The sequence below is a fragment of the Mauremys reevesii genome, linkage group 22 (genome assembly GCF_016161935.1).
Source record: "Mauremys reevesii isolate NIE-2019 linkage group 22, ASM1616193v1, whole genome shotgun sequence".
Lineage (NCBI taxonomy): Eukaryota > Metazoa > Chordata > Testudines > Geoemydidae > Mauremys > Mauremys reevesii.
Window position 1 is genome coordinate 3,532,837 of NC_052644.1, and position 15,456 is coordinate 3,548,292.

The 15,456-nt window shown below is 59.2% G+C and overlaps 1 protein-coding gene across 3 annotated transcripts; it reads right to left on the minus strand.

The window, feature by feature from the left end:
* Positions 1-4,264: 4,264 nt before the first annotated feature.
* Positions 4,265-13,912, minus strand: LOC120388953 (cytochrome P450 2C23-like). Of its 3 annotated transcripts, none has more exons than XM_039511084.1 (9): positions 13,686-13,912; positions 12,842-13,004; positions 12,080-12,223; positions 11,417-11,577; positions 10,553-10,729; positions 8,997-9,138; positions 8,041-8,228; positions 7,231-7,372; positions 4,265-5,512 (listed from the first exon to the last, which is right to left on the minus strand). In XM_039511084.1, the coding sequence occupies exons 1-9, from the start codon at positions 13,857-13,859 to the stop codon at positions 5,325-5,327; spliced, it is 1,479 nt and encodes a 492-aa protein (XP_039367018.1). In that variant the 5' UTR covers positions 13,860-13,912; the 3' UTR covers positions 4,265-5,324. The 3 variants fall into 3 exon arrangements, 2 of the variants coding, with proteins under 2 accessions (XP_039367018.1, XP_039367017.1); XM_039511083.1 differs by having other exon boundaries at positions 12,080-12,229; XR_005590687.1 differs by having other exon boundaries at positions 5,430-5,512; positions 7,231-7,326; positions 12,080-12,229.
* Positions 13,913-15,456: the final 1,544 nt, after the last annotated feature.

Here is a 15,456-nt window from a genome sequence, read left to right on the forward strand (position 1 = left end):
GAGCTAGTGGTCAGTGCAGAAGGTTGGGAGCTAGGATTGCTGGGCTCGAATTTCAGCTCTGGGAGAGAGCAGGGCCTAGTAGTTAAAGGGGGGGGCCCAGACTGCTGGGTTTATTCCCAGCCCTGGGAGGGGAGTGATGTCCAGTGATTAGAGCGGGGGGGAGGAGGGGGCTGGGAGCCAGGACTCCTGGGTTCTACGGCAAGGACTGGGAAGCAGCACACTCACGCCTCGCGCAGAGTTTCCGGCATGGATAGGTTTGGGTGCATTCCCTGGAGCTGGGTCTCTGTCACGCGTTATGTCCCACCCCACCACGCCTTTGTTATACAGTCCTTGGCCATTTCAACCCCAGACTCCCAGGCCCCGGCTCAAAGTGGCAGAAAATCCACGGCTGGGCCCTAGAACCAGTGCGGGATCTTCTGGAATCCGGGAAGTTTGGGAATATCTGAGTGATCTTAGATTATATTTTTCTGCATGTGGGATATAAATTATTGGAAGAACAAATATTGACCGATAGGTGTATTATGGTAGCTCTTAGGCACCCCAGTCATGGCCTAGGCCCACACTGTGCCAGGTGCTGTACATTTTTGTTGCTACTGGGCATATTACAGTAGCCAGGATCCTGCTGTATCAGATGCTGCACAAACCCAGACCAGAAAGACAGCCCCTGCCCCAGCAAGTTTCAGCCTCGGTTTGTGGCTCCTATAATGCGTCAGCCTGGCCCCGTTTCGAATCGTCTAAAGCAGAAACCACCCAGCCAAGGACCCAGAGAACAGCTGGGTCCCTTTGTCACCTGCGCTGTGTCCCAAGCTGCAGGGTGTGGGAACCGCCAGCAGGGGGCCCTGCAGCACCCACCAAAAAGGCTTTTCAGTGGAATCGGAAACCATCTGGCATCTGAAGGGGAAGACGCCCAATCAAACAGGCCTGAGATGTAGATTTTTATTTTTTTGTGAACTTAAACAACAACCCACCCAACCCCAATGCCCCCAAAACCAAACCAAAACAGAACCCCCTAAAACCCCCAACCCCAGCCCCCAAACCAATAACATCCCAACAGAAATTAAGAAAAGAAAAAGGTGGCCAGATTGAAGTGGATGGAAGGAAGAGCTGTTTTGTTTTGGGTTTTTAAACACCAGGCCAAATTAGCCTGTGGAACTCCTGGCCACAGGCCGAGAGAGGGTCAGGATTCCTTTGAAGCAGCTGGGACCAGCCGCTGTCAGAGATGGGCCGTTGGACTGGCTGGGCCTGATGAATCGATTTGGAGGTTTGAAGGCCAGAAGGGACCCAAGGATTTGGGGGTATCATTTGGTTTCAAAAAGAAATGTCTATAAATCAATAGGTCAATTAAGTGCCACACTGGTAATTAGTACAATGGGTCAATGATAGGATATTGTTAGCCTTTTTCCAGAGGGTCTGGCTGGAGAGTCTTGCCTGCATGCTCAGGGTTCAGCTGACCGCCATATTTGGGGTTGGGAAGGAATTTTCCTCCAGGGTAGATTGGCAGTGGCCCTGGAGGTTTTTCGCCTTCCTCCGAAGCATGGGGCAGGGGTTGCTTGCTTAAGGAGTGGGTGGATCGGCTTATGTGGCCTGCATCTTGCAGGAGGTCAGACTAGATGATCATAATGGTCCCTTCTGATCTTGAATTCTATGATTCTATGATTCTATGATTGAAATCACAGAGCAGGAAGGCAGGAAAAGGCACCTGATCCCAGGCGGGTACTTTCTAGGCAGGTAGATTTGTAAGGCCTGGAGGGACTGTTAGACTGCCTGACCCGTGTAGCAGATCAGAGACTTTCATTCCGATCCCTTGCGGCTGAGTTTGGCTAACGCGCCTCCTCCAGAAAGCTACCGGCCGGGAGCTGACTCCAGAGATGGAGAATTCACCCCTTCCCCGCGGCGTTCGTTGCAATGATTAATCGCCCGCACTGTGAAAAATCGCGGCTTGATTTCCAGCGGGAATCTGTCTGGGTTTGGCGTCCAGCCGTTGGCGCGTGTTCTGCCTTTCTCCGTGAGATTGAAGGGCAATTTTAGATTCTCCCAGTGGAGGTGTTTAGACACTGGGATTGACTTACCTCTCTGTCTCTTCTCTTTGACCAAGCTCCTGAAGTCTCTCCCTGCTGGGCATTTTCTCCCACCCTCAAAGAATTTTTGTGGCTCTGCTCTATCCCCTTAACCAGCTTTCAACGTCCGTTTGAAAACATGCCCCCCCCAAGAGCTGGTCGCATTAGCCCAGTATTGGTCTCATCAAGGTTGTGCACAGAGGTGAAATCCCCTCTCTGCCACCACGTATACATCCCAGGACAGCATCAGCCCTGCTAGCCCAAGCACCACCCGGGGACCTCACGCTGAGCTGCTTGTCTGCCATGATCACTAAACCTTTTCTAGGGTTCCTGCTTTCCAGGAGACAGCCCCCAATTCTGGAGGGACAGATGTCAGTTTCAAATCTTGCAAAACCTGCCTATAGGGTAGTTCTTGCCCAGCTAATAATAATCCCTCGCTCTTAGCAGCAAGGAGATCTCAAAGCGCTTTACAAAGGAGGCCGGTATCACTATCCCCATTTTACAGATGGGGAAAACTGAGGCACAGAGGGGGGTGCACGGGATTCTTCCTTCCTAAGTGCAGGACTCTGCACTTGTCCTTGTTGAACCTCATCAGGTTTCTTTTGGCCCAATCCTCTAATTTGTCTAGGTCCCTTTGTATCCTATCCCTACCCTCCCGCCAGGGACGGCTTTAGGAAGTGCGGGGCCCGATTCGTACTCACCTGGCGGCGCTCCAGGTCTTCGGTGGCACTTCGGCGGTGGGTCCTTCACTCACTCTGGGTCTTCGGTGGCTCTGAAGGACCCGCCACCGAAATGCCGCCGAAGACCTGGAGCGAGTGAAGGACCCGCCGCCGAAGTGTCGCCGAAGTCCCGGACCGTCGCTGGGTGAGTAAAAATTAAAAAGTTAGTCGTTCTTCTTTAGGGCCCAGGGATCTCTTAGGCGTGGGGCCCGATTTGGGGGAATCAGGGGAATCGAGCTAAAGCCGGCCCTGCCTCCAGCGTATCTACCACTCCTCCCAGTTGAGTGTCATCTGCAAACTTGCTGAGTGTGCAATCCACGCCATCCTCCAGCTCATTAATTTCATCATAAATTTCTCTTGGCCGATCTCCGCTCCAGCTCCCCTCTCGCGGCACCGAAGCAGGCTGGTGGGTGTGTGTGTGTACGGTCATGCTACGCCCACCCCTGTGATGCTATCGTCAGTATCACTTTCAGCCCCGCCGCGTGTCCCTCCGGCTTTCGCGCTGCCATCGAGCGGCTGCGTCGCGCCGAGCTGCCAGCGAGATCGTTTTCCCCGCACGCTCGCTCATTGAGAGCTCATCAGCTCGAACGCGAGGCTCCAATTGCCCCTTGCGATGAGCAGCCCCTCGCTTGCACTTCAGCAATCAATTCCCCGCCGGCATCTCTCAGCGCTCGCCAAAGTAAACATATCATTTCGTGTCACCCACTCGTTTGAGGCCGCGCCTTCCCTACATTGCTAATAAAAACCCGCAGCTGCCGCGGCCTCCCGGCAGATCCACAGGGCGGCCGACGCTTAACCTTTCGCCGTATTGAAAATTACCGGGCTCTGTCTCGAAGATGCCAGTGTCTGACCCAAGACGGGGCTTCGCTTCTCGGCCCTTTGGCAGGGAGCTATTTTCTTTACTAGGCATGTGCTGTGCGGGGGACGGCGCTGGAACGTGGGTGACTTGCTTCCCCTGCTCGATGCCTCCGTTTCCCCACAGTCCTCCTTTGTAAAGCGCATTGAGATCCACAGCTGACAAGCGCTAGGTGGTGGTGTTTATTAGGTGTCTTACGGTAGCACCTCCTGGCCCTGATTGAGAGTGGGGCCCAATCCTGCACAGGTACAGAGTGAGAGAGAGCCCCTGCCCCCCAAGAGCTTACAATCTCAATAGACAAAGGGCGGGAGGGGAAACTGAGGCACACAATGGGGCCTAGATGCATCCAGTCGCTCAGTGACAGGAAGAGAACCCAGGTGTCCTGAGTCCCGGCCAGCACCCTACCCACTTCCCTGATCACTTGGTGCTGAGTTCCCACCTCCAAAAAACTGACGAGAGAGACGCAGGACAGGCAATGGGAAACTGAGGCCCAGAGACAAGAAGTGAGCTACCCAAAGTCTGACACTCCCTCCCCCCCATCCTTCCACATGCCTGATATTAACCGGTTTGTCTTTCCCCATTGTCTCACTGATGCGCACGAAAGATACAAAGACGTGGCCAAGTATTCTGGTCTTTTCTTCTGTTTATTGTGTCAGTCAATTTTCTGGAAGCGCAGTGAGCTGCAATTCTGAGAAACACCCCCAGGGCATTTCTACAAGCGAGGTACAGGCAGACAGCGTGCGTGAGACAGAGAAACCATGGCCAAGCACTGAGGACGGCTCTCGGGGAAACACATCCAGAAGAATTCAGCACTAGGAAAAGCAGGTTCAAACGCGCTGACCACAGCCCAGCAGTGCCAGGGTTAGTCAATTATTAAGGAGGGGAAACTGAGGCACAGAACCGAGATGTGACTTGCCCAAGCAGGCCAGTGGTAGGGTCAGGACTAGAACTCAGGGGTCCAGGCTCCAGCCCTGAACAGCTGGGCCCCACAGCGCTATGGCCCAGCTGCGTGCTGGCTTGTGCATCATGGGTGTGTAGATCTGAATTCACAAAGGCAGATTCTGATCTCAGTCACTCCGGAGCGACTCCGCTGCCATCCAGGAAGGGGTTCCAGATTTACACTCGCTGTAACTGCAATTCCAGTCTGGCTCCTACTCCAGTGAAGTCAGCGGAGTATTTACCCCACAGTGTAAATGAGGTCAGGATCTGGCCCCAGGAGCATTGGTGTGAAAGGAGAGAGAATTGGTGCGAATGGAAGTGACTCTGGATGTGCACCACAGTGTAAATGAAATCCGGATCTGGCCCCAGGAACATTGGTGTGAAAGGAGAGTGACTCTGGATGTGTACCACAGTGTAAATGAGATCAGAAGCTGGCCCAGAAAGCAATGGTGTGAAAGGAGAGAGAATTGGTGTGAATGGAAAGTGACTCGGGAGGTGCACCACAGTGTAAATGAAATCCGGATCTGGCCCCAGGAGCATTAATGTGAAAGGAGAGTTACTCTGGATGTGCACCACAGTGTAAATGAGATCAGGAGCTGGCCCCAGGAGCACTGGTGTGAAAGGAGAGTTACTCTGGATGTGCACCACACTGTAAATGAGATCAGGAGCTGGCCCAGAGGGCACTGATGTGACTCCAGGTTGACCCCAGCATGGAAGACATCTGGGTCTGGCTCCTTCTCTCCCTGCCCCGCTCTACGCTGGGCGTGGGACGGCACGGAGCTCGTAGGAGAGGCCCTGGCCGCGGAAAGCCCTTCGCAGCAAGGCCAAGTCGATGGTCCCAGGGTCTGCGAGCAGCTCCAGGGTGAAGCTCTGCAGCAGGGTGGTTATAAACAGGAAGATTTCTGCCTTGGCCAGCCCTTCCCCGGGACACACACGCTTCCCTGGAGAGGGGACAAGAGGACAAGCCCGTCAGCTGGGTCTCGTCGGGCCACTTGGGGGCCTGCCTCCAGCACGCAGCTGAGAACTGCAGCAGCCCCCGAGAAGGAGCTTTGAACGCCAGGGGCCAGTCGCCTCTTTCGGAGACGCTCAATCTCTTTCCAGCTCACCTTTTCTCCAGCCCGCGGCGCCTTTCAGGGGCTCTCCTTGGTCCCCTCTCCAGGGGGGAGCAGCAGTTTTAGAAGGCAGCTCCTGCCCCAGCGAGCGCCCAGTTGAAACAGCCAACGGGGGGAGGGGAAACTGAGGCACAGAGTGGGGACGTGACTTGCCCCAGGCCACCTGGCAGAGCAGGGGATAGAACCCAGGTGTCCTGAGTCCCTGCCCCAGGGCGCAGCTGTGTTCTGTCGTACGCGCCCGGAGCAGGACCCAGTAGAATCATAGAATCTCAGGGTTGGAAGAGACCTCAGGAGGTATCTAGTCCAACCCCCTGCTCAAAGCAGGACCAATTCCCAACTAAATCATCCCAGCCAGGGCTTTGTCAAGCCTGATCTTAAAAACCTCTAAGGAAGGAGATTCCACCTCCTCCCTAGGGAACCCATCCCAGTGCTTCACCACCCTCCTAGTGAAATAGTGTTTCCTAATATCCAACCTAGACCTCCCCCACTGCAACGTGAGACCATTGCTCCTTGTTCTGCCACCACTGAGAACAGTCTAGATCCATCCTCTTTGTAACCCCCTTTCAGGTAGTTGAAAGCAGCTATCAAATCCCCCCTCACTCTTCTCTTCTGCAGACTAAACAACCCCAGTTCCCTCAGCATCTCCTCATAAGTCATGTGCTCCAGCCCCCTGGTCATTTTCGTTGCCCTCTGCTGGACTCTTTCCAGTTTTTCCACATCCTTCTTGTAGTGTGGGGCCCAAAACTGGACACAGTTCTCCAGATGAGGCCTCACCAATGTCGGATAGAGGGGAATGATCACATCCCTCGATCTGCTGGCAATGCCCCTACTTATACAGCCCAAAATGCCATTAGCCTTCTTGGCAACAAGGGCTCCCTGCTGACTCATATCCAGCTTCTCGTCCACTGTAATCCCCAGGTCCTTTTCTGCAGAGCTGCTGCTTAGCCAGTTGGTTCCCAGCCTGTAGCGGTGCAGGGGATTCTTCTGTCCTAAATGCAGGACTCGATACTTGTCCTTGTTGAACCTCATCAGGTTTCTTTTGGTTGAATCCTCTAATTTGTCTAGGTCCCTCTGTATCCTATCCCTACCCTCCAGCGTATCTACCACTCCTCCCAGTTTAGTGTCATCTGCAAACTTGCTGAGAGTGCAGCCCACGCCGTCCTTCGGATCATTAATGAAGATATTGAACAAAACCGGCCCCAGCGCCGACCCTTGGGGCACTTCGCTTGATACCGGCTGCCAGCTAGACATGGAGCAGTTGATCACTAGCCACTGAGCTCAGGAGTAATGATCTCACCTGCTGAAATCCCCTGGCTGGTCCCCCTGGTCGTAGGTCAGGCGAGAGGCTGGCAAGGCCTTTGCATTGGTCTTTGTTCTGAACTGAAACAACCCCGAGCCTCTGCAGTGTGTGTGTGTGTGTGTGTGTGTGTGTGTGTGTGTGTGTGTGTGTGTGTGTGTCCCTGCTGCCCCCTGCGGGAGGGGCTGAGCTCTGCTGTGTGTGTATGTGCACGTGAGAGGGATGGGAGACGAACCCGTGTCCACATTACCTGCAGAGAAGGGCATGGCCGTGTCTCTGTTCCTGAATGCTCCGTTCTCATCTAAGAAATGACCCGGGTTAAAATCCTCCGGGGTCTCCCAGCTGGCTGGGTCGAAGTGCACGGAGGCGAGGAGAGGGATGATGGTCGTTCCCTGGGGCGGGGGGAGGGGGACAAGACACGGACAGTGCAAGGTTTTAGGCATTTTATGGCAATAGGACTGGAAAGAAAATAGCCCTGCGGGTTTGCTATGCCCCTTTCCCAAAGAGGGAAACTGAGGCTCGGGGCAGTTACAGGATGGGCCCTAGGTCACACACTGGACAGCAGAGCGGGGAGGAGACTCCAGGATGTCCTGCTCCTATGCTGGCCAAGTAACATTTCATGGCCAAGCTGGGTAGGGGATCCCTTCTCCCACCACTGAAAGGCAGCCACCTCTGGGGTGGAACGGGGCAGCTGCTCGCCCAGGCGTCCCTTGCTTGGTGCTGAGATGCAGCCACCTCTGGGGTGGGACAGGGCAGCTGCTCGCCCAGGCGTCCCTTGCTTGGTGCTGAGATGCAGCCACCTCTGGGCTGGAACGGGGCAGCTGCTCGCCCAGGTGTCCCTTGTTTGGTGCTGAGATGCAGCCACCTCTGGGCTGGAACGGGGCAGCTGCTCGCCCAGGCGTCCCTTGCTTGGTGCTGAGATGCAGCCACCTCTGGGGTGGGACGCAGCCACAGTTTAGTGGCCCAGCAGCTTGGGGAAGTGAAAGCTATAAGGGGGAAGGGTGGCATTTCCTCAGCTCGACCTGGGCCAGTGAACTGGCTGTGTGTGGGGGGCTCTCACCTGCGGGATGAGGTACCCCCGGAAGGGGGTGGGGCGGGTGGTGGCGTGCGGCAGGCTCATGGGTACCATGTCGAGGTAGCGCTGGATTTCATGCAGCACGGCGTTGGTGTAGGGCAGCTGTAGCCGGTCCTCCAGGGCGGGGGGCCGGGTCCTGCCCACCTCCCTGTCCAGCTCCCCATGTACCCGCGCTGCAAGGAGACATGTGTGGCCCTGGCATGTCAGGGAAGGGGGGGTTCCCCCCCATGTGTGTTCCCCCCGCTTCCATCCTCCCCTTCTCACCCATCCCCGCCAATGTCTCTCCCCACCCCCAATGGCCAGCCCCCCCGCAGACAGCAACACGTTTCCCAGGATCCTTTGCATCACTTTTCCTGCCCTCCCCAGGGTTGGTTGGCCTCCCCAAGATGGCTCGGAGTAGGGGGTGGGAGGGGGGAGAGCTCCTACCTCCTTCTACCCTCCCACCCGCTTGGCTGGGGGCTCTGCCCCTGCACCCCCTCCCCTATGCCTCTGTCTCGCTCCTTGGACCCTGTTCTTGTCTCCCCCACCCTGCCCTTGGGACTGGGATGGGGGCGGGGGCTGTAAGTCCCCTTTGTTCTCCCCTATTCCCAGTGCCCGATGTAATGCAGAGCAACCTCAGGGCTGCTCTAATTCTTAGGCCGCCCCCATGAGCCCTGGGGGAGCAGAGAATTGCCACAACGCAGGGCACGCTGGCCATGCCCCCAATCTGCCCCCTATGGCCCCTGACTGGGAGCAGGGCCCTTGCATCTGCTTCACCCTGTCTGGGGTGGCCCCTCTATGTGAGGGAAGGAACGGTGGGATCCTCGCGAGGGGGGGTGGTGGTCCCCCTCCTTTTGCCAGGAGCCCCCGCCTGCCTGAGGATGGAGCCGTCTGTCTGGTGCCAGCTGGGGGATTATCAGCACCCTGGGGATGGGCTGGGGGAAGGAGCCGCTCGCACCCACCTTGCGTGGCCGGGAACTTGCCGAGCAGCAGCAGGGCAAACTGGATGGTGTTGCTGGTGGTCTCCATGCCGGCGATGAACAGGGATTTGACCAGCGCCGTCAGGTTCTCATCCTTAAACTCCGTCTGCTCCTTCCCTCGCTCCTAGCACAGGGCCGGGGGTGGGGACGGACCCCAGTGAGGCACAATCTCGCCCCGCCACTGCAACCCGGGGCAAGGGGCGCCCCTGCCAGCCACCGCTGCCCGGCTCCTGGCCCCCAGCCCTGGGGAGACGGAGGGACGGTCGGCCTGGCTCCAGGAAGCTGGGAGGAGCCGGCATCGGGGCAGGAATCTGAGCTGGAGGAGAGAGACCCTGAACCCACATAGTGGTAACAGGGTGCTGAGTGTAGTCAGTGGCTGGCTAGATAGATAGAGGGGTGTGTCTGGGGATGGTGGATAGAGGGGTGTATGGGGATGCAGGGGTGGGTTGATTTAGGGGTGTCCATGGGCTTGGAGGGATGGGTGCAGGAGTGGGGGGTGTCTGGGTTGAGGGGTGTCCTTGGGGATGGATGGGGGATGAGGGAGGGAGTGGAAGGAAGGGGGATGATTAAAAGGAAGGGAAGTGGGGATGGGTGGAGGATGGGTGGGTTGACCATGGAGATGGATGAGGGGATTGTGGTGGTGTGGTGGGAGGGTGGGGTGTCCATGGGGGGGAGCGGGTGGCTTGAGGGGTGTCCATGGAGATGGATGGGGTGAGTGTGTTGTGGGGGATTGGTGCAGGTGTGTGGGTTGAGGGGGGTCCATGGGGTTGGATGGGGGGTGAGTGTGTTGTGGGGGATTGGTGGGACTGTGGGAGTTGAGGGGTGTTCATGGGGATGGATGGAGGATGGGGAGGGTGGAAGGAACAGGGGATTATTAAAAGGAAGGGGGAGCAGGGGATGAGTGGAGGATGGGTGGGTTGAGGGGTGTCCATGGGGATGAGCGGGGGGATGGGGGTGTGTGGGGTGTCCATGGGGTTGGATGGGGGGGAGTGTGTTGTGGGGGATTGGTGCAGGTGTGTGGGTTGAGGGGTGTCTATGGGGATGGGTGGGGATCGTTGTGGTGTGTGTAGGGGGATTGGTGGGACTGTGGGAGTTGAGGGGTGTCCATGGGGATGGATGGAGGATGGGTGGGTTGAGGGGTGTCTGTGGGGATGGGCAGGGGATGGGGGTGTGTGGGGTGTCCATGGGGTTGGATGGGGAGTGTGTTGTGGGGGATTGGTGCAGGTGTGTGGGTTGAGGGGGGTCTATGGGGATGGGTGGAGGGATCGATGTGGTGTGTGTAGGGGGATTGGTGGGACTGTGGGAGTTGAGGGGTGTTCATGGGGATGGGTGGATTGAGGGGTGTCCATGGGGATGGGTGGGTGGGCGGAGGCATGTGTGGGGAGGGGGGTACAGGGGTATCTATGGGGATCTAGCTACAGGATCCCATCAACCCCCCCAATCAATGGAAGTGAATTCCAGCTGCGGTCCCCTCCCTCACCGTCTCCCCAGCAGCTCCCTTGGTGCTGTCGCCCCCTGCCCCCCGGGACGCCCCTCACCTTGGCCTGCTGCAGGAGGAAGCAGTCGATGATGTCGCGGGGGGCGCTGGGGTCCAGGTTGTGCCGGTGGGACGCCACCTGGGCCTGGATGAAGGCTTTGAGGCGCTCCTGTTCCCTGAAGATCCGCCGGTGCTGGCCGGGCAGGAAGTGCATGATACCCGGGAAGGTATTGTACAGCTGGGGGGGGGGGGGGTGCAGAGAGATGGGATGGAGCTGGTGGAGGGGGGGGCGTGACCATTTAATAGCAGGCAGGGAGAAGGGAGGCTAAAAGCGCTGGGCTGGAATTCAGCAGCCCTGGGTTCTCATCCCTCCTCTGCTGGGCGTCCCGGTGCCCAGACACCGCCCCTCGCTGCCTCAGTTTCCCCCCGGAGGTGGCTAAACAGAGCTGGCTGGGAAACGGCTTTCCCGTCTGCTGAGCAGCAGGAAAAATGTCCTGCCCTCAATCGGGACATCTCACAAACCCAAACTGGGGAGGGCGAGAGAAATTCCGGCGCGGGGCCGTCGAAAGGTACATTTCATCACCCGCCTCGTCTGCGTTTGCTTTTGCCAAAAATGAACAGTGTCTTGGGAGCAAAAAGTCATTTGGACGCAAAAGCCCGGAACTTTTTCCTTTCGAAAACCATCCGCGCCGGAGGGGGCACGTTTTTTGGAAGTGGGGAATTCACCAAAACGGGCCCTTTCCCTGCACCGGGGAATTGGCGTTTTCCGAGGGGAAACCGGTTTGTGGAAGAATTCCCGGCCCGCTGAAGGTACGTCCTGGCCGCAGGAATGGGCTCGCGGCTGGTCCCAGAGAGAGGGGCCTGCAGCCCAGCGGGCGACTGGTTTGGTGGTTTGGGGCTGGGAGCGTCGGGTCCCCCCGGGTACCTGCGCTGGGAGGGAGCGGAAGTAGCACATGTAGGACAGGATGAGACGCTGGAGCTCCTGGAATGTCTCATTGTCACTGCTGAATCGGGTCCCCATCACCATGGAGCAGAGGATGTTGGCGACGGCCCGGGTGAGGTCGGGCACCGGGTCGAATGCGTGCCCTGTAACGTGTGCGGGGGTGGGGGAAGCAGACAGCAGGGAACAAGCCCTACATGGGGAAACCAGAGAGTGCCCAGGAATCCTGGCTCTCAGCCCCCCAACCACTAGAGCCAACTCCCGTCCCAGAGCTGGGAGAGAACCCAGGAGTCCTGGCTCTGCCCTGCCCAGAGCTGGGAGAGAACCCAGGAGTCCTGGCTCCGCCCCGCCCCGAGCTGGGATAGAATCCAGGAGTCTGGAATGCGAGCTCAGCCAGTTCTAGCCACGGGACCCCACTCCCTTCCCGCAGCTGGGGACAGAACCCAGGAGTCCTGGCTCTGAGCCCCTCCTGCTCTAACCACTAGACCCCACTCCCCTTCTGCAGCTGGAGTCCTGACAGCTCCTGCTCTAACCACTCTCAGACTCTTCCCTTCCAGAGCCAGGGCTCCCAGGACTCGCCGTCGGGTGCCTCAGGCTCACCGTCGGGGGATGCTGCCCAGGGCCTGTGTCGGGCACGCCACTGCTCACCTTGTTTCTCAGCCACCGCTCGGGTGAGGTGCTGCGCCTCCTCCTGCACCCGCTGCTCCAGCAGCCTCTTCCCCATGCCCAAGTTCCGGAGGGTGGTGAGGGTGAACCGACGCAGCTGCCTCCAGCGCTCGCCGTTGGTGTTAACTAATCCTGCCACAGCACCGTGGGGATGTCATCTAATGTCGTTAACAGAGGCCCTGGCTCCTCTCCCAGAGCTGGGAATAGAACCCAGGAGTCCAGACTCCCAGCTCCCCCCCCACTCTAACCACTAGACCCCGCTCCCCTCTCAGAGCTGGGAATAGAACCCCGGAGTACTGGCTCCCAGACCCCCCTCCTGCCCTAACCACTAGACCCCACTCCCCTCCCAAAGCTGGGGATAGAACCCAGGAGTCCTGGCTTCCATCCCCCCATCCCCGCTCCCAGCTCTAACCATTAGACCCCCAACCACCACATTAGGTTAGCATGGGTTACACAGACAGACACTCCCTGGGGTTAGTTGGGAAATGTGTCCCCCCGGCCATGAAAATTTTGGACAGAAAGGGAAAACAAAAGGGGAAAACGCCACCATTTTCCTGTCCAATTATTTGAAGTTTTTCATCACCTCTTGCCCCCCCACCCAAAAAGGCCAAAGAAGGTGGTGATAATCTCCAGTGGCAGGCAGTTCCACAGGTTAACAAAGCCACCGAGGCAGTGGAGCCGGTGTGATGCCACCAGGCAGGGGAGCAGGGCTTTGCAGAGAGACCCTCCCTGGCCCGCACTCACCATACCCCTGGTCCAGCTGCTTGAGCAAGGGGATGGGCGCCCGGCTGCTGAATTCCTCGCTGTGTTCCACCAAGGCGTCGTGCACCACCTCGTACCCGCACAGCACCACCGTGGGCCTCGGGCCCAGCCAGACGGTGAAGATGGGGCCATACTCCTGGCAGAGCTGGGGGTGGGAATCGCAGTGGGAGGGGGAGGGGTAAGACAGCAAAATGGGGTTTGGGAGGGAATTAATCAGGAACTAGGGGGCCCCCACTGTTTTTAACCTATGGCGGCTTTACTCTCAGTTTCCACTCAGGGCAGAGATGGGGGAAAGCAACTTTAAGCCTCTGTGTGCTGCTTGTACCCTGCCTGGCCCCCAGTGTAATTTAGAGCAGCCTCAGGGCTGCTGTAACTCATGATCTGCCGCCTATGGGCCCTTGGGGGGCAGAGAACAACCACAGCTCAGTGCGCTCTGGCCACGCCCCCCAATCCGCCCCCTGGGGGGCGGAGAATAGCCGCACGGTGCTTCAGCCACACGCCCCGATTCACCCCCCCCTACAGGCCCTGGGGCTGCCAAGTTTGGTTGGCTGTATTCCTGGAGGTTTCATCACGTGGCCTAATTAAGCTTTAATTCCTGCGGACCCCAGGACAGCCCCGGAGCGTTGGCAATTTGAGGCTGGCTAGATCGAGGGGGCTGCCGGGGGGCGGGGAGCTAGATCGAGGTGGGGGGGAGGTGGGGATGGACAGAGGGGTGTGCAGGGCAATGGGTAGCTCCATTGCACCTGCAGAGAGGAAGCAGGACGCCTGCCAGACGGATGGACCCGCAGTGGGAGCCCTGGCACCCGGTCCCAGCCCCCTTCCTTACCCGGCGGTAGGATTGATAGAGCGGGAGGACGTTGTGGGTCAGGTTCCCCAGCACGGGCAGGGGGGTTGGCCCCGGGGGGAGGCGCCCGGGGCCCTGGCCCGCCGAGGCTCGGAAGAGGAGGAGGAAGAGGAGGAGAAGAAGGCAGCCCGTGATCAGCACGGCACCAGGCTCCATCCTCCTCGGCCGGGGTCAGCGCTGCCCGCACGGCCCGGCTGCCTCGGGAGGTGTCCGGCTGTGCCCAGCGGCTAACGACCCCCGGGCCTTATAGCCGGCCACAGGCTGCCCCCCTGGGCACTGATTAACTTGCTGGGCGGGCCCCTGCCGAGGCCGTTGTACATTGACCCTGGCAGCCAGGGCTGGCCCTCCGCAGCCATCAATGGACTGTAGCCCCGCCCCCTCCGGCAGCCTCCCCCCACCCATTCCTGCAGCAACTCCCCCGCAATGAACCTAACTCCCTCTGTCCCCAGCACCCCCCGGCCATGGCAGGGTCGGTCCCTGTGCCCTCGGCCCCACAGCACAGGGCCGGGATCAACGCACGTAGGGGTTTATCCGAGCGGTCACGCACCAGGGGCCCCACTCTGCCCGGAGGGGGTAGATTTGGCACGGTCCCTCGCTGACCTTTGGGCTCTCGGCTTTCTCCACCCCCCTGGGGGCACCCGGGGATGAACAGCTCCATAGCAGGGCTGCCCCTCTCCCCACCCCCCCGCCTCCCAGCATGCTGCCATCGCCCTAAAGAGGCGAAATCTCTCCCCAGGTGGGTTGGTGCGGACTGTCATCCCAGCCTCAGTGGTGCGGCCTAGTGGTTGGAGCGTTAGAGTGGGTCTCAGGCGGCCCAGCGTCTCCTCCAGCTCTGGCACTGGCAGTGTCTGCTGGGGCAAGCCACTCCCCTCCCCCCCACCCGCCTTCGTGCCTCAGTTTCCCCATCTGCACAACAGAGACAATGCCGCTGCGCTCCTCAGCCAAGCGCCTTGCGAGTGCTGGGGGAGAACAGCCGGGGATTGTTACTAACCGGGGATCGAGGGATGAGACGCGCAGAGGGCTCTGGACTGGCCAGGTGCCTTGAGGGGACTTGGCCAGCGGAGGGGGGGGGCCGGGACACCCCGCAAAACCACAGCTCTGCCCCATGAGCCCAAGCGTCCACTGAGGCCCTGGGGCAAGATTTGAATCCAGATCCTGGTTCTGCCCAGGAACCTGGCCGGGGGGCTGACTGAGGCCTGGAGTGTTTGTGCGCCGGGCACCCTAAGAGGTGCCAGTCGGTCTCCAAGCGGGTTTCCCCCCAGCGGCTGGCCATGGGCCTAGCGACCGGCGGCACCGGCAGGAGAACAAGTAGCCCCCATCAGTGCTACCCACCCCGTTCCTGTGCTGGTGCTGGGGGGCGGGTGTCTGCAGCTCCCCCTTCTGATCCCCTCCGGGTAGTGCACCGGGCTGGGGGAAATGGGGCCTGAGCACATCTTGCCTGCCAGCCCCATGGTCCCTCTCCCTTTCCCTCTGGCTTGAGGGGTGCGTGTGGGATTGGCCCCCCCCCCACATCTCCAAGGGCGACGTCCACAATTAGCGTCAGAGCTGCAGCTGGGGGGCTCCTGGAGGGGTGATAAGCCGGGCGTTGGAGGAGTGTGTGGAGGGGAAAGGAGGCGGCTGCATCTCAGCACCAGGCGAGGGATCCCTGTATAAACCGCCCCCGCGTCCCACCCCAGAGACGGCTGCATCTCAGCACCAGGGGAGTGATCCCTGTATAAACAGCCCCCGCGTCCCACCCCAGAGACGGCTGCAT

Excerpts from the sequence above, each read along its gene's own strand:
- LOC120388953 (XM_039511083.1), bottom strand. The coding sequence starts at position 13,859 with ATGGAGCCTGGTGCCGTGCTGATCACGGGCTGCCTTCTTCTCCTCCTC. Across the intron at positions 8,229-8,996 it reads CAAGTTCCCGGCCACGCAAG|CGCGGGTACATGGGGAGCTG; the intron begins GTGGGTGCGAGC and ends GTCTCCTTGCAG. Across the intron at positions 5,513-7,230 it reads GGCCATGCCCTTCTCTGCAG|GGAAGCGTGTGTGTCCCGGG; the intron begins GTAATGTGGACA and ends TCCCCTCTCCAG.